Genomic DNA, 22,968 nt, shown 5'->3' with positions numbered 1-22,968 from the left:
TTTCATGCCTAAGGCGGGATTCGAATTCATAGTCTCCTGGTTTCTAGCCTGGTGCCTTCACCACTAGACCAACCCATGAAGCTAAAATGGGGTTTATAGAGACTGGGCCCCCAGCTAAAGGTGGGAAGGTAGTTCATCACTCGCTGTGTCATGCAAACACTTTTTTAAAAAAATAATTATCTAAAAAAGCCCTTCCAAACTATCTGGAATTCTGGCCAGGTGAGCCCAACTGCCCAACTCCTGTCAGTCTCTCCATTGCCCCCAACAAGGGGAGCAGCAGGACAAGGAGACCCACAGCCTCGTCCAGGGGCCCCCCTTGAAACCAGTACAGGGAAACAGGTCCCAATTGGGGGTGGCTTCCCAGAGACCCTTCCCAGCTCTGACCAGCAGCCCACTTTCTTTTCTTTTCTTTTCCAATTTCCTTTTGTGGCGATGTTGTAAAGGTCGATACATTGTATTATTTCAACTCCAATTTCAACGCAATCCTATTTAGGCAATAAGAGTCTAAATTAAAGACGCCGTCTTATTTAGAAAGCTGGAAGTACTGAGAAGCAGCAGCGAAAGTAAAAATTCGATCAAGATCAACAGCATTTTCAGTTGTCAATATGGCATGCCGAAAATGTTTTAACTACTCATCCAAAACCGAGGATCTCATAAAAAAAGGGCTATCAAAAGCAGTTGTTACTGTGACAATTCTTTCAGTTGGAAATGAATTACTTCATATTAAGATCTCCATTATATTGGGTGGGTGGGCGGATACAAAGATAGATAGGCAGATAAGATAAGATAAGATAAGATAAGATAAGATAAGATAAGATAAGATAAGATAAGATAAGATACATAGACAGACTATGCAAATTTGCAGCTGCCGGGCAAGAGAGGATCGCTCGACATTGCCGGCCAAGGTGAATCTGAACAGGTGAATCGCTGAACTTGACGTTTGCAGAACCACCCCCTGCGCGCGCGCACACGCGCAGCGCACGCACGCACACACACACACACAGACACGTGCACAGGTCCCCCAGCAAAACTGCACCTGCAGCCCGATCCCCGTCCAAGGCAGGGGGGTTGCATCCGAGGAGCCCCCGGCAGGCCAGCCCGACCCCCCGGCCCCTCTCCCCAAACCACGGGCTTCCCCAAAGCTCAGCGCGGCGCTGCCTCCCCCGCCCCGCCGCCGCCGGCAACGCGTCTGGCCTACAGGACAGCTGGGCAGCGACCGGAGGGGGGCGAACCCGGGAGGGCGCGGGCGAGGCGGCCCCCGACCCAGCGGAGGAGGCAGCCGCCCGCCGCCCCGGGCTCTCCTCCCCGCCCCGCACCAGGCAAAAAAGACGCCGCCACAGCCAGGCAGGCCCGCGCCCTCCCCGCACCCGCAGAGCCGCCGGGAGGCGACACAAAGGCGAGCGACGCGTGCACACGACCGCCCCGCCAGACCCGCGCGTCGCAGAGGCGGGGGGGCGGCGGCCGGGGCTGGCCGGGCAGCGCGCGAGCGGGCCGGGGCTGCCCGGGAGGGGAGGCGGCGGAGCCCGCCGCTGGTGCCACTCACCCGCCGCTGTGCCACCGCCGCTGCGGCGGGCGCTGCCGGGGCGCAGGACGGCGCGCCGGGAAGGAAGTGGCCCGCCGCCTCCCGGCTCCGCCGCGCCTCCCCCGGCGCCGAGGAGCTGCGGGGGCGGGGGCGGGCGGGGGCGGGGGTCCGCTGCTCCCAGCGACAGGCGGGGGCCGGCCGCCGGATGATGGGCGGGCCGGCCGGGCCAATGGAGAGGCGGGTGGGCGGGCCGCTCCTGCCTCTCCCCGCCTCTCCAGCGGAGCGCCGGGCCAACTTTCCCGGGAAGGGCGGCCGCTGCCCGCGGGACGGCGGCTCTGCTGCCCGCGCCCGCCCCCGCGCCCGCCCCGCGGCCCCAGCCGCCCAGGCGCCCCGCGGGGCCCGCCGGCCCGGCCCGGCCCGGCCCGGCCCGGGGCGCCGAGCGAGGACGGCCGGCTCCCGGGCGCCTGCCGCGGGGCGCGCCCGCGCGGCCGTGCCCAGCCGAGGGCGCCGCGTCGCGTCGCGTCGCCCCGGCCGTTTCCGCGTGGCCGGGACCCAGAGCCTCCCTTCCGAGGGCCGGCGGCGCTGTGGGGCAGCGGGTTCCGAAGGAGCCGGGAGCCTTTGGGGACGGTCCCCGCCGAAGGGGGCCCCCCACGTGCCCCCGACCCGGGACGTGGCCCCACCGCAGCCAGAACGACCGAGCCCCGTGAAACCGCAGCCTGACGCCCGCCCGAGCAACGCGCAGCGGGGTCCGACGCGCGCGAGCCGGCGCTTCCCGGCCGCGGCGGTTCGCATTTGGACGGGAGCGGCCTGGGTTGCCCTTTTGCTATTTCCAGTCCCGTGTTTTCATTGATCTCCCTGCATCTGTATCTTGTCCGTTACGTGGGGAGCGCCCGGAGTCGCTCGAGGGGCAGCTCCGAAATGGAATGGAATAATTAATAAATGACTCAAAGGTAGACCGGCGAGCCCGACGGCGCAACCGTCTGGTTTTCCCGGGGACCGCTCTCCGTCTAACTTCATCAACCGCCATCCTCAGCCTGGGCGGCAACGGCCTCCACCCGCCAGTCTGCTTCGTGAACTAATTAAGATGGATAGCGCCTTGATTAAGGCCCCAGATCAAAATGTCAAATAAATAAAACATGAGTTTTAAGGGCTCCAAGGGGACTCTCGCCTTGCACAGTTTGTTTTCGCTGCTTGTAAAACTCACACCTTGTTGGTAGCAAAATAGTGCAAGGGTGATTGTGCTTTTTTACCTTGAATGCCTTACTTTGTTTTGCAAGTTCCGATTTGTGGGTTGCCTTCTGTAGATTTTATCTAGCAAATCTGATTTAGTCTGGGTCACTGACCTGTGGTAAAAAATTTGATTTGGCTTGATTTGATTTGGTTTGAAAGCACAGGGGAGCAAGGAAAGGGCCCTTGATTCCTTGAGGCCTAAATAGATTTCTTGTATATTGCCATTGCCCATCTCAGCTAAACTCTGGCTGCACCCCTTTTTCTGGATACCTGGCCTTTGTCTAGGTTTGCGTAACACATTAAATACGGATCATTTTAATGTTGGATGGATGTCTTTGGAGCGTTGAGTGTTCTCACGGATGCCTTGGCCACCAAACAGTGCACTGGCCGCTGCGCTTCTGCGTGGGTAGTCAGAAAAGAATAATACATTTAATTTCTTGTTCTTTTTATGCTTTCCACCAAAGAGCTCTAGGTGGACTGTGAACTGACGTAAAATATTGGACATCATCTAAAATCCATAAAACAATGAAAGCAATAAAATTCGTTTGGCAAGAAAAATAGATAACACATGCAGTAGGAAACCCATTTAAAGGTAATCCACTTTTTTTTCATTTAGTATTAGGATTTTTTAGGCTGCCTCATTCCAGTCTTGCTTGATGTTTATTCCCAGGTTTTAATATTTTATTAAAATATTCCTTATTGCATCATTCATATGGCTAGCCCCATAGTGGCCGGCTGTCCACAGCCCGATTTTCCATCTTCTTGGATTTTCCTTTTTTAGTACTGTTTTTAAATTTCAGATGTATTCTGTATTTTATGTATATTTATGGTTTTAATGCTTTTGTAAGTTGTCCAGAGTCCCCCATTGGGGGGAGATGGGCGGGGGAGAAATTTGATAAAATAAATAAATATAAATAAATAAATAAATTCAGATTCCAATTCAGCAACAACTTTTGGAAGTCTTGAGGGACAATGTCCAGTGCTTTGCGGTACAGATGTCTGGGGGGTGCAAAGGAGGGGGAATGATGTCATGTGCATCATGAGGTCATTGCAGCTCCTTCTCCTTCTCCTTGGTGCCTTTGAGTCAGTCTTGACTCCTGGTGACCGCCTGGAAAAGTCCCTTCAGTTTTCTTGACAAGATTTTGGAAGTGGCTTGCCCTTGCCTCCTTCCTAGGGCTGACAGAGAGTGACAGGCCCAAGGTCACCCAACTGGCTTCATGCCTGTGGTGGGACTAGAACTCATGGTCTCCTGGTTTCCAGCCTGGTGCCTTAACCACTACACCAGCCTGGCTCTGATTGCAGCTTCTACTGGACATCTCTGCTTTTATAGCTGAATGTGATCTTGAAGTCTTGGGTCACAGATCTCTTTCCTTATCCCCAAGGCGATCCTTGTTTCCTTATCATTTTTTATAAATCCACTTCTTTGTAATTCAATAAACTTTGATTAGATAACCCAAAACTTAGCACAGTGTATGTAATGGGATGTGGGAATGACCTTGGGAGACAGGAGGAGGAGCTGCAGACTAGACAATGGTCAGAGAAGAGGCAGCTCAGCCCTCAGCAGGAATGGGGACCTGGAAAGCATCTTAGAAGGGACCCTCCCTAATTTCTGGGACGGTAAAGGCGAGGGGGGAGAGATGTACTTTCAGACTTGCAAGATTCTGTTAATGAAACCTTACAATAAAGTAGAATTAGTTCATCTGGGTGTGCTTCCTGTATGGACTACCTCACAAGGCAAGTATGTGAACTGGATCATGAGTGTATCGCAAGCCCCCGCTCTTGTATAAATATGGGCTGACTAACCCATAGTTTGTTGATGAACAGGCAACACCAAAAATGGGCGGAGCTTCAGTTACGGTGTCATGGCTGCCATTTTGATCATGTCCTGTGGTCCCCCCGGAGATACCCTTGTTTGTTTGTTTTTTTAATCTCAAGTATTTATTCTTTGGTACCTACTCCCATTGCTGTGAGAGCTGGACCATAAGGAAGGCTGAGCGCCGAAGAATTGATGCCTTTGAACTGTGGTGCTGGAGAAGACTCTTGAGAGTCCCCTGGACTGCTAGGAGGTCAAACCAGTCAATCTTAAAGGAAATCAACCCTGATTGCTCATTGGAAGGATTGATACTGAAGCTCAAGCTCAGATACTTTGGCCACCTAATGCGAAGAGAGGACTCTTTGGAAAGGACCCTGATGATGGGAAAGATTGAAGGCAGAAGGAGAAGGGGACGGCAGAGGATGAGATGGTTAGATAGCATCCCTGAAGCAATGAGCATGAAACTGAGCAAACTCAGGGAGGCAGTGAAGGACAGGAAGGCCTGGCGCAATATGGTTCATGGGGTCACGAAGAGTCGGACACGACTTAACGACTGAACAACAACCTACTCTCATTAATAAAAATTGGGATTTTCATCCAAATCCCAAAGCAGTGGATCCAGCAAAGTGGGAGTCAACCTGCTTGGGGATGAGATCATAAATCTATGAACAGGAACTCTTCCTTTTTTAAGAGAAGAAAGTCTTTGCTCACTGCTAAGTGTTTCATGAAAAACTTCCAAACGCTTTGCTCAGGCTTGGCCATCTGGGGGAGGGGCTGAATCTGAGAGAAGTGAACACCCCCTCTGAAGATAATTAGTTCATTTTGGTACTATTATTTGCTTAACGCCTTAGAAGTTCAATAAATCTGTCTAGGCGGGAATGAGCACTGACAAGCTAGCACTGGTGACCCCGTCAACTCCTCTTACTTTGCCCTTGCTTGGAAATTTAGTTTGGGAGTTTGCAAGATGGAGCACAGAGGCATTTGGGTGCAAATGGGCATGTTTTTAATATGCATCGTGAAAGGGTTACTGGTTTTTGATGCAAGAAGGGAAGAGTGAGTTATAGAACCAACCTACTCAGATGGCTGGCTTCACTGCAGGTTCACACGCTGTGACTATGAGCAAAATGTCCCTCCCCCATTTTCCTTTACAGCATTTCTTCTTCGCAACTCGGTCACTGTTTGCAGAGTTTAGTGCATGGAAACCCACCACCTTGTGGCTGGGGATGGTTCAAAACTTGGCTCTGCCCTTCAGGAGAGTTTGCAGAGCTGAAGGACACCAGGTTGAGGCTACAAGGAAGGTCCTTTTCCACCCATGCCTTCAGCCACCCTCCGCCCATCCCCTCTCCACATTATAAATCTTTCTGCTCACCATGGTAACAAATCCCGTTTTCATTTGCATCGCTCTCATCCCTTGTAAAACTCATCCAATTTCCACCGGACCAGTAAAAAAAAAAAAAAAAGACCCAAGGGGGAGTGGAAGAGTGTGGGAAAGACTTTTACAGAAGACTTGCTAAGCCAACAGATGGCCCGCCGTAGTGTGTTCTGGCCGCTTTCAAGCCGGGCAGAGCCCTGGAAATAATGCATGCACTCAAGAGCTGCGCATGAAACCCTCGGGGGAAATATCAGAATGGTTCAGGCAAAGCCGGGAACCAGAGAGTTCTGCAGGTAACATCCTGGACCATCATCTTAACACGGTTTCATGTGTGGTTCCCTGCAAGACGGAGCTGCTGCGGGTTGATGAGAGATGTATCCCACCTCTGGTTCTAGCGCTCAGTGGGGTCACACCCTTCCTTAAGGAAGGAGCTTGCAACGTGGGGGTCCTTCCAGAGTCCCAGCACCTGCTGAAGCAGCAAGTGGAAGGATTTCGCCCAGCTCCAGTTGGTGCACCAATTCTGGGCTTCTCTGGGTCAAGAAGGCCTAACTGACTCCTACCCTTGTTTCAGCCCTGCAGATTAGGCCACGTCAATATACAGACTCCGCCAGAATTCCTGGAGCTCTCCTTGGTTGATAGAGGCTATAATAGCAGAATCTTGAAAGCCTGACTGTGTTTTCCTTCCCTCCCTCTGATATCAAAGACAGCCAGTTTCATCCCAAGGATAACGTCTTTCCCTGAGGTTAAACCATTTTTTTCCCTAATATCCCATTCCTTCTTCAAGGTCACTTCTGCGGTTCTCCATCCCGTGTCACTTCATGGTTAGACTACTGCATGGTCCTCTGTCTGGGGCTGCCCTTGAAGATGACTTGACTTTTTGACCTCCCGTGCAGATGCCTCACTTCTTACAAGAGGTGCTGGGACTCTGCAGGACCCCCATGTTGCAAGCTCGCTTACAATTACCCCACCAATTAATTAAGTCAATTGAGGGAACAGGACTCTGTATCATGAACCTGTATCATGAACTGCCACCATCATCAAGTAATTCAGTAAACCTTGATTCAATACATCATGGTGATGGTGTGTCCCAAAGCCTAGCTTGTGGGGTTAGTTGATGGTTCAGCATGGGGTAAAGAAGAATACTAAAAAGTGAGTATTCCCAAGAAAATGGAGAACACACGAACGATGGCCACATAGAAAATGTCGAAAGTATAGATCAGTGTTTCTCAACCTTGGCCACTTGAAGATGGGTGGACTTCAACTCCCAGAATTCCCCAGCCAGCATTGCTGGCTGGGGAATTCTGGGAGTTGAAGTCCACTCATCTTCAAGTGGCCAAGGTTGAGAAACACTGATGTAGATGCTCATCACGGTATGCATTTCCTGGTCAAACCGGCAAAGGGACATGAAAAGATTTTCTTCCATCCTCCAGCTGATGGGTTTTACATTCAGAATCCAATGAGAAATAATCTTTGGCCACAGTTGGTCTTAACAATCCGTTTGATTGCCTGTGGTGCCTGCATCGCGCATACCGATCAAAACAGGGAAAGGATATTCACAAGTACATCCATATACAGGTTGCCATGCAACCAGAACCCTTGACAGAATCTTTATAACATCCGTGCCAAGGGGATCCACTGGAGGTCAACACAGTGAAGATGGGGGTCACAGCCAGGCCCGTCCCTTTTTCAATTTGTGTTTTTAAAAAGGGGGAGGGCTTCAATGGCATGGTAGAGTTTGCCCTCGTGACTATTTCGATCCCCCTTTTCTTCCGACCCCCATGGTATGCGCGAAGGTCTCTTCCCTGCAAACATTGACTCTGGGGCAGAAAAATCAGGAGATTCTGTACACTGTGCGTAAGACGGAGAGCTATTTGTGTGGCTGTTTTTCTCCACAACTTGGAAGATGAAGGCTGCTGAACTGACCTGGCAGTGGGTTGATCTCAGAAAACTGACTCTAGCTGCACACACACACACACACACACACAGTTTGTTTGTTTTTAAACTTGGATGTCGCCTGGCTCCCAGGGACTCTGGGCAGCTCATAACCATCAAAACCAAGAAATTACAATAAAATTAAGTAAAGGAAGAAAAAAGGTAAAAGTTGACAAGCAAGGAGTCTCCCTTGCTGTCGCTCAAGGCCTGGGCCAAGAGTCACGTCTTCAGGGCCCTTCGAAACACCAGCAGGGTGGGGGCCATCCGGGTCTTGGGATAACCTCATTCCAGAGGGCAGGAACTACTACAGAAAAGATGAGCTTCTGGGGTCCCAGTAGAAGGCACTATTTAATCAAAAGAACCCAGAGCATGCCAGAGATGGGATCGGCCGGGCAGATACTATGGGATATCTTTTCTTTACCAGTTTTCATTCAATTTAATAACAGAGAACGTGCTTTAGAAATTCCTTGCAAAGAAAAAAGCAATTTCGGTGGAATTCTCAAGAGGGAGCGTGGGGCCCTTGCACTGATTTTGTTACGAGTTGGTGGGAAAGCATTTGTGAACGTGAATGTCCCACCTTTCACCACACCATCTTCTCTTCAGCAGTGAACGGCCTCTTGGTCTCGTCCTGCTTCTTCCAAATTGGGGAAGGGAGGCTCCAGGATGAGGAAACCAGGAAACCATCTCCAGCTATTCCAAAAGGAACATTCAAAAACACCATGCAAAAAAAAAACTGTTCCAAAAATTCTCAAGCACAATAAAGTATGAAAAACAAAGCCTCTTTGGCGAAGAAAGAAACATTTTGAAAAACGTCTATTTTCAGCACACACTAATTTTAAGTGAACTTGGAATGTAGGGCTGAAGCATGAATGATGCAGGAAAATATGAATTGGAGATTGGTTGAAAATGGAAGGAGACAGCTCTCCCTTTTCTTGCAATTGATATATTTCTGGTCAATGACCAGATTCAGGGTTAAACTTAAGCGAATCCCAATTGCTTCAGTATCTCCCTATCTAGCCTTTCCTTGGAACTGGCTTTCCTTTCTGGAAACAAAGCATATTATTTTCCCACTCCAACCTTATTATTCATCAGCAGAAATTCAGAGAAAAAGTTCATACTGGTTTCCATGCAAACAATAGAGAGTATTTATAAACTTTTACCCACAACTGGTTTACTTAGGTTGTAGGAAGTTGTTGGCATCTCTTCTTTTTGCAAGACATTTCTAAAGAGAACCAATTGTCATGAAAGTTACATTGTTCTTGCTCTGGCACTGATATTCCCTGTGGGTGCCTATTCAAACTCGCCCAGATGATCAGTTCAAACCCATCTTAGGCCTGGAGAACTTGAAAACTGGCACCAAGTTCTGAACGGTTGCCAGGTTCAGCGCAGTAAAAGGATAGTAAATACCACTTGGTTGATAATGGTGCCCTAAGGACACAAGTCCTAGGCTGTCCAATTGTCTGATCAGATGACAAGGAGCTGATGAATGTGGCCCCAAATCTTTCACCTATGGTGAAACAATCTGCTTAGTCCAGATGTGTGTTTTTTCAAAGAATACAGAGGGTGGAAAAATGCTACCTTTATTTACTCCCCAGTAAGCCCTACTATCTTCTAAGTGTGTGTAAGACAGCACAGGAATTTTTTTCAAGCCAAGAACATACATTCTTTTATTTTTGCAAGGTGCGATTCAAAATCTGCACAAGCTTGCTTGTCCTTTCTCCCTCTCTCAAAATCTCTTCGCAATTGTTTTCCGTTCAGGATGGGAAGAAAGCACTGTGTCCCCACTGAGGCTAGATTCCGGGTTACGTTTCCTGCATGCTGAATGGAAGAACTACAGAGCTCAGAACGAAGCATTTTTGCAACATTAAGTTCAAAGGAAAACCCTGGGGAATTTTAGCATTCATCCCCCTCACTGGAGCGCCGAAGCTGGACCAGATTAGAGGTTGTCCAAGTGGGGCAATTGCCAAGAACCTAGACATTCAGAAACCCTCATCCCTACTTTTATTAGCCCCCCAGGACAGGTATCTCTGATGGAGGGAGCTCTTTTAAAGCAGCTTCCAACTTCCATCCATGGTGTACTCAGGTCCTAGCTTTGTTAAATTAGCAGAAGAGGTGCAAGCTAGAGATAAAAGGGAAATTTAGAAGCCTTGCCAATAAACTCACCCAAACCAGGCTTCTGGATTTAAAGCAGATTTTGTTTGCAGAATGCATTATTACTATTGCTATTATTCTAATATTATTAGAATATTTTTATTTCTTGATCACCAAACGGCACACATACAATTAAAGAATTCCTACTCCAGAAATGACTTCGAATAGCAAAGCTGAACAGAGGGCATAGTTCACGCACCGACAAATCCTTTCTTTTCTTTGCTGTTTATCTATTTCTTAATATTCCTTGAGTGTTTTGCCTATGTTTCTTCTATGCAGGAGTTTGCCAGTCCTAAAAATCTTTACTAATCTCTTTTGGGTTTGGTTCATGCCCTATTTGGTGTATCAGTGAGGTATGAACCAAAATGTCAGCCTCAAAAATCAGTTTTGCACGTCTACCTTCCTTTTAATTATTACGTGGCTTCCACTGATTTCGATTACAGGCAGTCCCCAGTTTAAGAACAAGTTCTGTTCCCAGAGTTTGTCCTTAAGTCAGATTTGTAGGTAAGGCAGAACAGGATGATTATATAATACTGTATAAGTACCATTGTGCAATGAACTCGAACCATTGTGCATTTAACTCGAATCATTGTGTATTTAACTCGAGTTTTGCTACAACAGGCTCCGTTCATAACTATGAGTTGTCTGTAATCTGGGCATTCTTAACCCGGGGACTACCTCTATCTCTTTGATCAATGGCTGTTAAGCTGATACATAAATAAAATAAGTAGAGTCATTGTGTTATATCTAATGTGGATCAAATGCAGTAGAGTCCTCGTCAGCATGACCATGTCCACCAATGCTTTCCTTAGTGCTAAATAGGCTCCCTGCCTTACTAACTTTATTTTATTTTATTTTTCTTAAGGGAAGGGCTTGCTGCAAAGCAAAGTGCCAACATCCAACCCCATGTTTATTTCCAAGAAAGTCTCTGGGAGGCAGCTAAGCATTGTCAGAAAACAAAATGGTGAAATGGCTATAACCGAAGCGTTCCCACCTAGCCATCAGAGGATAAAGTAGATTGGGGTTAGGGGTATGCAAGTTTGTCTAACAACACTGTTGTGCCACGGAGGTGACACCTTGTGTCTTATCAAGGTACAGAGGCAACAGAGTTTGCTCCGCTGAGATGCTTTGCATCCTCTTGAATCTCTCCTCCAGCAGTTCCATTAGCCAAAAGAGATTGCTCAGAGATCTCTTCCACAGTTTCTGGAAACCGACTGAACTTGGAAAGTCTCCTGCTGCTAGAACTGTCAGAGAGAGCCCCAAACAAAGGAATGTGAAGCATCGCAGCTGCTTGGCTTTGCTTTTAGAAGTTAGAAGCAAGGTTGATGGGTTGCTTTGTTCCTGAAGCAGTTTCCAGGAGGTGCTTCACCTGAACTTCCCTTGAAGCAAAGCCCATCAGCTGAATCTTGAATTAGAAGATTCACAGTCAGAGATTCATGGACACCGTTCTGATAAGATACTTTTATTGCAAATACTCATAGCCCTTAATAAAGAAGAAAACCGGCTCTTGCAAACCCCAGGGTTCAAGCAGTCCCCAGGTTGAAAGTCCACTTTTTATCCACCCTTACGTCATAATGTTCTGTAAGTGGCTCTGTTCTCAAAGGGAGACACGCTGGATGCCTGTGGATCGTTGTTGTAACCGACCTGCCTGGTCTCAGCCCCTTTGCTTCTGACTTGGCCAGTTCTTGCCTTCACACACCTCTTCAAAGCATTGCATAGCCCAAGTCATGGGATCCTTAGATACTAGAAGAGAGGTGGGGAGCAACCTCACCAGTTTTCTTTCTGATAAATGACTATTACTTGACTAGTTGGGTCAACCACACTACTGTTTCCCAAGAAATAATAATAATAATTCTTCTTCTTCTTCTTCTTCTTCTTCTTCTTCTTCTTCTTCTTCTTCTTCTTCTTCTTCTTCTTCTTCTTCTTCTTCATCATCATCATCATCATCATCACCACCATCAATTAATCACCTTCTGAGATCACCTGTTACTTGCTCTAAAGCTCTAAATATGGCTACCAGAACACTTTGTCTCACCAATCAATTACAAATCACTCACAGATCTGCCAAAAAATTCAGCTCTCCCATCAGTCCACCAACCAGTTTAAATGATCGTCAGGATCAGAAAGTGTTTCTAACACTCTGCATTTTTTAATCAATGGAGAACACAAAGATCTCTCTCTGACTAATCCAACCTCCAAGCTATTACTGAGACAACCCATCATCGTTCTCCATTTCTAACAGCTTCCCCAGCTTTGTTTTGAAAGAACCAAGCCGGGGAGCTCAACAACATTTCCCTGAGGAGACCTACCTATTGCTTAGAAAAGGCTGGTTAATAGTCTTCTGACGTTATAATTAGATTTTGGGTTTATAAATAATGCAAACGCTTTTCTATTCCTCTGGGCTTCTAAATATCTAAGATGATCTCCAAGGGATATTTGGCAGATGGATTTCCCATAGATTAAAGCCTAATTTTTACATACGGCAGATGAGGTAGTAATTAAGGCTGTATCATAGAGATGGGAACCCCAAAATCCCTTCTCTGCAAACCTTCAACTCTCTTCAACAGCGTCATCATTGCCAACGATATGAAAATGATAGTGTAAGCTCTAAATCCAGCACCAATGTTTTCTTTAAAACAAAACTAATAATAATAATAATAATAATAATAATAATAATAATAATAATAATAATAATAATAATAATGCTTGCATTGATAAAACCATGGGACAGGGGGTTAGGATCCTCATAAAAATGTGAGAAGAGGTGGGTCAGCATAAGAAGAACTGTCAGTTTGGGCCAAAGACCAACTTAATCCCACCTCCAGAGCTGCACCACAGCCAATCAGCTGCCTTCCAGGAGCAGGCAAGCAGAGCTTGAATGCAATTGCCCTCTCCTGCCCCCTCCTGTTAGACTTATAGAATAACAATGCACTCTGGTAGATACTGTTTCTGGATCAATACTGTCACCTAGTGGAAATGACTTGTACTATTCTTTTTTTTTTTAAGCATATTTCATCTCACAAGCATTAATGCTTATCATTCAAATTGATATTATAATTAAAAGACAGTCATAATAGTTCTTAAGGCGTTTTACCCCGGATTTGCATCGTCCCAACAGGTACCAGTAAGTCACAATCATCATCGTCATCATCTGACTCTTATGATGAATCCAGGCAATTAATTTTGCCATTTATTCATCCATTCATTAACATGGGGGTTGTACCAGAGATATCATTAGTGCCTTCCACAAACTATCTTTCTTTCCTCTCCTCCCACATCAAACTAAACTATGCTGTAAACATGCAAAATCATTTTTCCCAAAAATCTGTTGTGGCTGTAAACTAACTTAAAGATGGAATATAAATGATACATACATTTTAAATAAAATAAATTTGATTTTGCTTCAAAATTCTGGAGAGGAAAAATTCATTTGTACTGAATGCAGTGAGCTTGCTCCCAAAATTGCATTTTCCTTTACCCAGAAAATTTAGAATACTTCCACAAGTAATAATTAAATCCATTTTTGCATTTCCCATTCCTGTTAAACAAAAGAAAAGTGATATTTATTAAAACCCATATATGGTATCAGAAGATGAGCTCTCTAGTGCAGAATTCCCTGGCTGGGGAATTCTGGGAGTTGAAGTCCACCCATCTTAAAGTTGCCATGGTTGAAAAACACTGCTCTATTGATTCATTCCAGGTTAAATGCCTTTTAAGGCTGTAATCCAAAAGATGTACTTCATCTTAAATCTCATGCTATATAGTGGATCTTAATTTTAGAGAGACACAGACAGTCTTACAAGAGCTATAAGTCTGCAAACCTATATACAGTACAATAATCTAGAATTCAATGGGTCAGATTTATGAAAGGGAAAATATAGCTTTGGGCCAAACTTCCTTTATGAAATAGACCTCTGTTTTATTTATTTAGGATAGGAGTAGAAAATCCTCCACACCCTCTTTCTGCAACTCTCAAAGCCTGTGATGGATTTTCTAACAGATCCTGGGAACATGGATGGAGGAGGGAGCACAATCATTACAGGAAGGAGTTGGACTGTTACGCAAAAGATGACTTAGACTTGGGGAGGGGGGAACTGGAGAAAGAGACTCCTCTTAATTACGCTAGGTATAAGTTGAACTGGAGAATTGCTTTGACAGGCTTTCAAGTTTCTGTAGAGGAACACAGAGATGGTCCTGGAGAAGATATGCAAAGCCGTTTGCAAAACATGAGTTCAGTCCAGGAAAACAAGGCAGCATGAGAAAGAAACTCAAGATTGTCCTGCCTTGACTCTCTTTGGTATAAGAGGGAGGGAAGAGGCTTTCAAGATTCAGTTATCATAGCTTATTTCAATAAAGCATCATCCTAGTCTTTCTTGTGGTGTGTTTCCCAACCTGGCCTACCTCCAAGGGCTGACAGCCACATTACCATACTAGCAATTAAAGACCTTTCCAGAAACCCAAGTCATTCTTGTTCCTGAGTTTGCCAGAATGGGGGCGGGGGGGGGGGGCTTGATAGAGCCTTTTCTAATGGCAATTTCTGGAAGCCAACAGCACAAGGCTTTTGAGTAAGAGACAGATGAAGACGGTAGCTAAGTCCAAACATAGGAAGGCCACAGTTAAAAACCAAGGAATTCTTCAACTCCCCCTAAAATGGCCCTTCTGATATGGGCAATGGGGCCCCATTCACTCTATGGCCGTCAGCAAGCCCCCCAAATGTTAAGTGTGCCCTTTGCCAACCCAAAGGTTGCCAACCTCTGCTTTAGAACAATGAAGCCAGAACCTCGGAAAACCACAAGAATAAAGCAGGATTCCTCCAGCCATCCACCAGGAGGGTGAAATTTTCATCTACCTCTGCTGGTCAATGTTGATGTTAAAAGAAATGTGACTCTGCACATTGTACCTGTGTATTTCTTTCACACACACCGTCAAATTCATTCAAACCGGCCATCAAACACTCGCATCCCAATTCTTAGAAGTTTCTCTCTTTTTTTTTTTCTTATCCAGTTACAGGACTTGGTAACCCTGGGCGATTCAGCGTTCATCTTCTGTTACAATTGGTGTTTGAGGTAGTTGAGCAGCACTAGGGGGATGTCCAGTTGATCCACAGCATTGGGTTGGTTTTCCAGTTTCATAAACCTCCTGATTGCCAGTCTGCATTGGGACATCAAGGATTTGGGGAACGCTGGAACAGCAGGAGGGGACGGGGGAGAGAGACGTGGTGATTGCTGCATGATGAACACTGCTAAGACTTCACCCTTGCAATGCCTCCAAGGACCATCACATCAATATAAATAAAGAACAAAGAATCATACATGCTTTGTGTGTGTTGGTCTGTACACAGCGTGACATTTAGCTGTTCTGTTCTGGATATGGATTGAAATATCACTGTTCCAGGCAGAACTAGTTTGTTGGGGAAAAGCATGCAAAAAAGTCAAGGATATCAGAGCTGAAGGAGGAAGGGAAGAAAGGAAAGCATAGAGAGGATTAGGGGATCTAGTGGGATCTAGGAGGGGCTGAAGGAGGGGACAAAGAAGGCATTGTGCACCACCCTTGCTCTACCAGCTTCTAAAAATCACTCCAGAACCCCAGAAACCATTTCTCCTGTAACTCGGAGCAATCAAATGTTCATAGTTTTGAGCTGTGGCTGACGCAAAACAGTCTGGCGGAATTCCTGGAGTGGGACGGTCTCTTCCATCCAGGTTGAAGGCAAAACCAGTTCTGCAATTTGTGTACCACCCGTGCAGAAAAGTATGGAAAGGTATTGTGCATGCTGTTGTGTGAGTGTAGATTTAGCTACACATATATGTCTTTTTTCTTAGGTCATGCCTTAAATTACTTTGGGTGACATTTCTTATAAATTTTATGTACATTGCATAATATTGCTTACCTTAAAAGCAAATAATGGGATGGGTAATCTATGGGATGGATGGAAGGAATAAAGAGAAAGGGAAAGAGAAAGAGGGAAGGAGAAAGAGAAATAGGGAAAGAGAAAGAGGGGAAGGGAAAGAGAAAGGGATAGAGAAAGAGGGAAGGAGAAAGAAGGAAGGAGAAAGTGAGAAGTAGGGAAAGTGAAAGAGGGAAAGAGAGAGAAAGGGATAGAGAAAGAGGGAAAGAATAAGAGAAAGGGAAAGAGAAAGAGATAGGAAAGGAAAGGAAAAAGAGAAAAGAGGGATAAGGAAGGAGAAGGAAGAGAAGGATGGATGGATGGATGGATGGATGGATGGATGGATGGATGGATGGATGGGAAAGGGAAAGGGAAAGGGAAAGGGAAAGGGAAAGGGAAGGGGAAAGGGAAGGGGAAAGGGAAGGGGAAGGGGAAAGGGAAGGGAGGAAGACTTTAAGGCTCTGCGTAGCCTTTTGTTGCATTAAGTATACATGTTTTTTGAAAAAACGGTTACCTCTCTCTCTGGCCAACAGCTGGAGCACTTCAGGGCTTGCTGAGCTCTTATCCAGGGTGATGCCAGGCAGGTAGACGTTGGCACCGAAATCAATGAGGAGCTTGACAAACTCCACCCTGCAGCCGTGCCTCAAGCAGACTTCCAGGAGGGTCTTTGGGTGCTTAATGCGGCCGATCATGTTTCCATCCCTGCAGTTGTAGTTGGGCTCAGCCCCGAACAGCAAGAGGGCCTTGAAGCACTCCAGATGGCCATAGACTGCGGACAAGTACAAAGGTCCACAGCAGGCCACCGAGTTGGCCGCCCACTCCGGGAGCCTGGCTTTGACGTTGGGCTCTGCCCCGTGGGACAAGAGCTCCTGCAGGATCTCAAGGGCTCCCTCTCGCGCGGCCGTGAGCAGGGGAGTGCAGTTATTGTGAATGCTCCCGGAAGGACTGGCGCCCGCACCCAAGAGGGCCTTCACGCAGTCAAGGTGCCCATTGTTGACGGCAATAAACAGCGGTGTCTGGGCCTTGACGTCCAGGCTGTCCACTTCGGCTCCGTGGGCCAGGAGCACCCTGACGCACCGCACGTGGCCCTTGGAGGCCGCTAGGCGCAGGGGTGTGCCAGGCACCCCCCAACCGCTCCTACTGTTGATGACCCGTTTGTATCTCTCTTGGTGCAGCAGTAGGTCCAACAGCTGGTAGCTGTCCTGGGACACGGCGAGACTCAGCTCTTGTCTTTCTGTGTCCCCGTCTTCGTCTTCTCTGGGCTGGAGCAGGGAGAAGATCTTGGTGATATCCAGCAGGCTCATCTTGAATTGTCTCTTGAGGGGGACTTTCATTGTGAACGGTCCAGTGCTGGAAGCTAGGAGTCAGACGGGTTGTGCGTTAATGATTTTGGGTAAAGTACACGATTGACCACCTTTGTCAGTGCATCTCTTGGGTCACAAGGATCAAATCCAGTGTATGCTATTTACATGCAGATACAATGCAGTCCCTGGGACCTGCATGAATAAATGTATTTCTCTTGTGGCTGTTCCAGCATTTCCCTACAAAATAAAGGAAACACCGGGGTGTTGTCTGTCCTGGCAAGGCATGGTCTCCTTACACTATTTTATTTTATTTTTTAAATTTATATGCCGCCCATCTCCCCCAGAGGGTGACTCTAGCAGATGTCTTCAGGCCAGCAGTAAAACTTAGCACAAATTGGGATGCTGGTCTCAGACATATCCTCTACTGTAATGTTTCTCAACCTTGTCAACTCTAAGATGTGTGGACTTCAACCCCCAGAATTCCCCAGCCAGCCTTGCTGGCTGGGGAATTCTGGGGGTTGAAGTCCACACATCTTAGAGTTGACAAAGTTGAGAAACACTGCTCTATTGCATGCTCAGAGACTGGTACACAATCCTATGGCTTTACAATGGGAAGCTGCCTATATGTCCCTGTATGAGTCACCGCGCTGGGTTTTCTCTGACAGAGGATGTGTGACTCACTTGTGATCCAACCTGAAGCATCTTTGGATTAATCTGATTCAGAGCAACACTTCAGAGCAGCACTTGAAAAACTAAGTTGATTTTCTCCCATTGACCCATTCAATCTTGAGGAAGCCCTTTTTATTATCCTGATCAGAGGAACATGGCTGCTCCTTGAACTGGGGTGCTGCTGAAACTGAGTGCTTCATTTTGAGGGGGCATTTTGAAGTGGTCTTCAAAACTCAGCCCTAGTCCCCAGCCCTGCTTGGATCATTCATTCATTTGCAGAATTCGCCCCTACTAGAGCTACCCAGCGCATCTCTGCACAATTTCCTGTTGTAGCCTTTTTTTTCATCCAGTTCTGTCTTGCTGGGGATGAAATAAGGCTGTGCCTCTAGACCGAATGGATCATTCAGTCACTCCAGAAATAAGTAAAATCCCCTTCAAGTCAAGCTTAATCCAAGTAACTTGATGGACACATCCATGTCATTTTCTTGGCAACTGTAACATCTGGTTTGCATTCCCTTCTTCTGGGATGATGATGACGACGATGATAACTACTAGGACTACTACTTCTTGGTGTACCCTACAGCTTTGGGCTTTTCCAGTGGCCTCCCATCCAAACATTAACCAGGGCTGAGCCTGCTTAGCTTCCAAATCCAGCCAGGCATGGTCCCTCCTACAAATCCACTGCTTTCAATGGGACTCAAATGGTTTGTAAGGGCAAGTAAAATGGTAGCATCTCCTTTGAGTCAAGATGACTCCTTGAGACTTCATGGACACAGCCATGCTATTCTTTTGGCAACAACACACAGTTCCCCCCCAGCTCCTGAGGTTGCTTCATTGACCCACACCATGCCATTCCAGCCAGTTCATGACAGCTGGTCATAATTAAAAAAAATAATAAATCCATGATTTCTCCCATTTTTTTGAGGAAGGGGGAGAGAAACTCTCCAACCACATCTCAGAGGTTCTAGGCTCCCATTCCTGATGTCGTATTGAAAAGACAAGTCTTCTCTTAGGATTTCATAGAAGAGGAAGATGCTAGGAAAGTGCAGATCCCTGGAGAGGGGATGGCACAATAAAAGGCTGGAGGAGATTCATTTGCATTCCTCAGCTTCCTCCAGTAAGTACAAGAACATGACCCTTTAAGATCTCTCTGAAATTCTCCTCTCCTTTGAAAGAATACCTAAAGCAAATCCTCTTTTATCAACCTGAATGAGAATCGGTAGGAAAAAAAAATGCAAGATATTTTCATTGCTGGCTTTAACACTCCCAAGTCATAGCTGGGAGGGGGAATTTGGTTTTGAAGCCTCTTCCTCCCCCCACAATGAACACAGAAACAGCAGGAACAGACCCCAGATCACAAGTGGCATTTGGCAAATCCATCCAGGCAATTTTAAGGTGATCCCACAATTACAGGATTTGTAAAAAAAAAAAATTCTCCAAAGGGGAACCCAGGATTGGGTTTGTCTCTAAGTCCAGGCTGAAGTTCTCCAGGTCAGCATCCTCCTGAAATCAACAGCTGGAGAAGACGTGTAAAAGGGCCAGCAGCTTTGCCCCTCTGGGGACAGGGACGCAGGCAGGGATGTAGGAAATCTTTCAAATGCCTTTGCAATCCTTTTCTTTCCCTTCCCCAAACATCTAGGATTTCCTAACTGGCCAGGTGGTGGCTGGACATTCCTCTGTCTGCAAAAATGTTTAGTGATTTTCTGTTTCCTGACCCGTCCCTGTCAGCTGCATCTCCCCCTCTTGCAGCTGATGCAGCTTCCATCTATCTTTAAATCCTGGGGAGCCCTTGTGACTTTTACAGATGGCCGTTTTAACTGCGCAGAAAGGAGAGGTCCCGCTATCCAAACCATTCGGATTCCCCTCCCCAACATCCCTGTTTCTGGAAGGGCCACTGCTCTGACCGAAGGGTCCACAGATTGGAAAGAAGCGCCCAGAGCACTGGTTCCTGAGGAGGCACCAGTGGGCACAGCCTGCCTGTAGCAAAGATGGCATGGCTCTATCTTGCTGCAAAAAACGGGTAATCCATTTGCAGCTCTGCTTCAGGATGAATTGTCCTGTCCGGGAAAAGCTACTGCAGAATGATACTAACTCAGAATAAGCTGGGGAGAATTGCAACAGCCAGCTGCTTCTAACAGCATGTCAATCCCCTGTTTGGATGGGAGACCACTCAGAACCTAGACTAAGATCTGGCCTCTTTCTCTCTCTCTCTCTCTCTCTCTCTCTCTCTCTCTCTTTCATTCCTCTGAAGGTTGCTGTTGCACACCGCTTCCTCACTCCTGTCGTTTCCAGAACACTACAGGGATGTGCCCTAAAATGACCAGGAATCAAACTTCGCTGCTATTAATTCAGCGAATGTTGTTTATTTCAAAACTGACTTTGCTTTTTTCTCCCTGAAAAAATAGTGGTCTGGCTTTTTTCTCCCAGCCTTACCAAGGTCTTGATCTTCCCCAAAGGCTACAAGTTTCATACAACTGTGTGTTGATCGCCTTGAGACTGAAGACAAAGGGATAAAACTCCCCCACTCCAGCTCCTTTTTGATTTGGAGTGATATTCTTCTTGCCAGGCGGAAGATCCAGTCCTTGGGGGTGGGGGGTGGGGAGGAGCAGCTGAGCATCTATGGCAAAACATCCAAGATGTCCTGGGCCACAGAATGGAAGCCAAATTTGGTGCAACATTAAAATGCGCTTGCTTCAGCCTCTCTGGGAGCAACACTGGTTCTTCTTACATTTTGGATATCTCCAATTATTCTGGCCTGTAAGGTTTTATAAGCTGTTCTATATTCCCCAAACCCAAGATGCTGGCTAGGGCTGAAAATTTCTGATTAACAAATCCCTGTTCATCCATAAAGATCTCTGATGACCTTGGGAAATTGATAGTTCTTAAAGATAACCTCTTTTTGCAAGGATACAAGCTCAGAAGCACGGTGCAGAAAACCCAGGTATGCTGCTTCTTAGCAGTAAGATACAGGTGAGAGGGTTTTTTTTTAATGCTTGTATTTCAACAGCAGTATTTCTGAAATGCAATCAGTTAGTCTGAGGGTTCAGCAAGTAAAACATGTTTAATACTTTAGAACTGGACTCCCTGAACACTTTTACTCCTGTCTCATTTAGCAATGTTTCCATGACTGTGTGTGTGTTGGATCTCCATACCTCACAATTTCTGCAGCATAATGGGGCTTGTAGTCCAGGGCATCTAGTACTGGGACACAAGAGGAAGTGGGGGATAGGTTTGGGAGGACAGGGACAGTTGACAGCAAGGAGTGATGGTAACCGGGTGGGGAGATGTGGGCGACATCAAGCCTCATAGTGAGCTGAGAGTGATTCTCTTAACATGCTAATGGTGGCTTGTTTCGCCATGGTTTGCTGAATAACCCCAATGACTAGGCTCACATATTGCATTATGCCAAAGCTGTCATTTCCAAACCACAGTGGCTGCGTTCATACAACATGCCAAACCCAACCCTAAGGAATGACATGAGGTCCTCTTAATGCAAATGCAGTTGCTGTGATACAGTTCTCTGTTCTACAGGTGCAGCACGGCCAGGAGGCCAAATCCGGAACTGGCTGAAAAACCCACACCCGCTACTTCAGGTGGGCGAGGGGCGATGCCCTGCATGGCCCAAAACAACCAGGATAAACACCCTGTGAAACTTAACAAGGGAAGGAACGTTCTGTTCACACAATGCCCTTAATCCAATAGATGCATTCACACAGGTTAAACATGGCTAGCATTACCTTTGGTGACTGTTGTTTTCAGGAACAGTGTGTGGCGCGGAACCCATACTGCTGGTTAATCTTAGGATTCAACCTACTTGGGTGAACCCAGAAAATGGGTTAACTCGATAACCAGGTTAAGAGTGTGGTGTGACCGGGTCAAAGACTCGCATATGGGGGCGCAATGGCTGGAGCCAGACTGCTGCTCCCCCTCTTTAAACTGTGGTCAAGTTCGGGGGGTCCTTCTAAGCCCCCTCCTTCGCCCTTCCCTCTCCTCGGGGGCGCCGCGCGCCTCTCGGGATCGCAGCCCAAACCCCGCTCGAGCCAGCCAGCTCGGAGGCGCGCACGTGTGAACCCCCCCGCGCCCATCCCGCGCCCTCCAGGCCAAGCAGAACCCCCCGCGGGTCGCGCGGAGCGGGGCTGGAGGCGAGCGCCCGGCCCGCCCGGCGGCAGGCGATACTCACGAGCTGGTGGCCGGCGGACGGGTTGCCGTGTCGCCCGACGGAGCGCCGCCTGGAGCCGCCGCCGCCGGCCGGCCGGCCCCGCTGTGTCGCAGCCCGGCCTCTGTGAGGTGGCCGGGACCGGCTCGGACGAGGCCCCTGCCCCCGCGGCCTCCCCGCTCCCTGCCCGGGCGGCGAGCGCAGAGGGCCGTCGGGGGCGGCGAGGCGAGGCGAGGCGACACGAGACGGGACGGGACAGCTGCGCTGGGACGCACCTCGCTAATTTTAGCCCGGCCGGCTGGGCGGCTTCCATTCTCGGACAGCCCCTCCCGCCCCGCCGGAGACAGGCCAGGCCAGGCCGGGGCTGCGGATGGAGGAGAGCCGCCCGCGTCCCGGGCTCTCCAAGCTGGCGCCCGCCTCCCTCCTGGCTTCCGTGCGGGGTGGCTCGGCCGGGCGTGGTTCAGGCTAGGCGAGGAGGAGATCTTAGACCCGGGACTTGCTGGCGGCCCCGGCGGGTGGGGGCCATTGAGCCTGGAGTCGCCCACCGCCGCCGCTCCGGGCGAAGGCGGAAAGTGAGGCGCGGGAGGCAGGCTGCGTTGCCACCACGCGCTTGAGCCGGCCACGAAGTTTATCTAGTTTCTTTCTTCCCGCAAGACACCGAACTATGCCCCGGGCTGAGTTTGTGCCACCAAAAATCGTACAATACTGAACTGCGCTTTTGGCCGCGCCTTTGCTGACCTGGGAGAAAGCGGATGGTGGGAGCGCAACCGCGGAATGCCTCTCCCACCTGCTCCCATCTGGGATTTGGAATAATCGGTGAGACAGCAGGATAAGGCTGGGTTCAGCTGACACTTGGGTGCAGTTGACTTGCTGGTGGGGAAGCCTGGTGCTGAGATCCCAGACAGGGGAGCTTGCTGTAAACCATGTTTTATGCT

The 22,968-nt window shown here is 48.0% G+C and overlaps 2 protein-coding genes across 6 annotated transcripts in view; both read right to left on the bottom strand.

The window, feature by feature from the left end:
- The window catches only part of AMER1 (APC membrane recruitment protein 1), a 35,723-nt gene extending 34,046 nt beyond the window's left edge, over positions 1-1,677 (bottom strand). For all 5 annotated transcript variants that reach the window (XR_015793590.1, XR_015793593.1, XR_015793591.1 and 2 more), the window contains exon 1: positions 1,544-1,677. The gene's annotated coding sequence lies outside the window, so the exon portion shown is untranslated. The remainder of the gene's footprint in view (positions 1-1,543) is intronic.
- A 9,789-nt stretch (positions 1,678-11,466) lies between these two features.
- On the bottom strand, positions 11,467-22,350 carry ASB12 (ankyrin repeat and SOCS box containing 12). Its single transcript, XM_088129206.1, has 3 exons — positions 22,058-22,350; positions 16,419-17,261; positions 11,467-15,202 (listed from the first exon to the last, which is right to left on the bottom strand). The coding sequence occupies exons 1-3, from the start codon at positions 22,344-22,346 to the stop codon at positions 15,069-15,071; spliced, it is 1,266 nt and encodes a 421-aa protein (XP_087985332.1). The 5' UTR covers positions 22,347-22,350; the 3' UTR covers positions 11,467-15,068.
- Between the last annotated feature and the right edge of the window lie 618 nt (positions 22,351-22,968).

Source organism: Python bivittatus, unplaced genomic scaffold (assembly GCF_059951505.1).
Source record: "Python bivittatus isolate LINGU-HERP-01145 unplaced genomic scaffold, Pbiv_v1 ctg000790_np1212, whole genome shotgun sequence".
Taxonomy (NCBI): Eukaryota; Metazoa; Chordata; class Lepidosauria; order Squamata; family Pythonidae; genus Python; species Python bivittatus.
The sequence above is the reverse complement of the archived record's forward strand: the minus strand, read 5'-3'. Positions and strand labels throughout refer to the sequence as shown.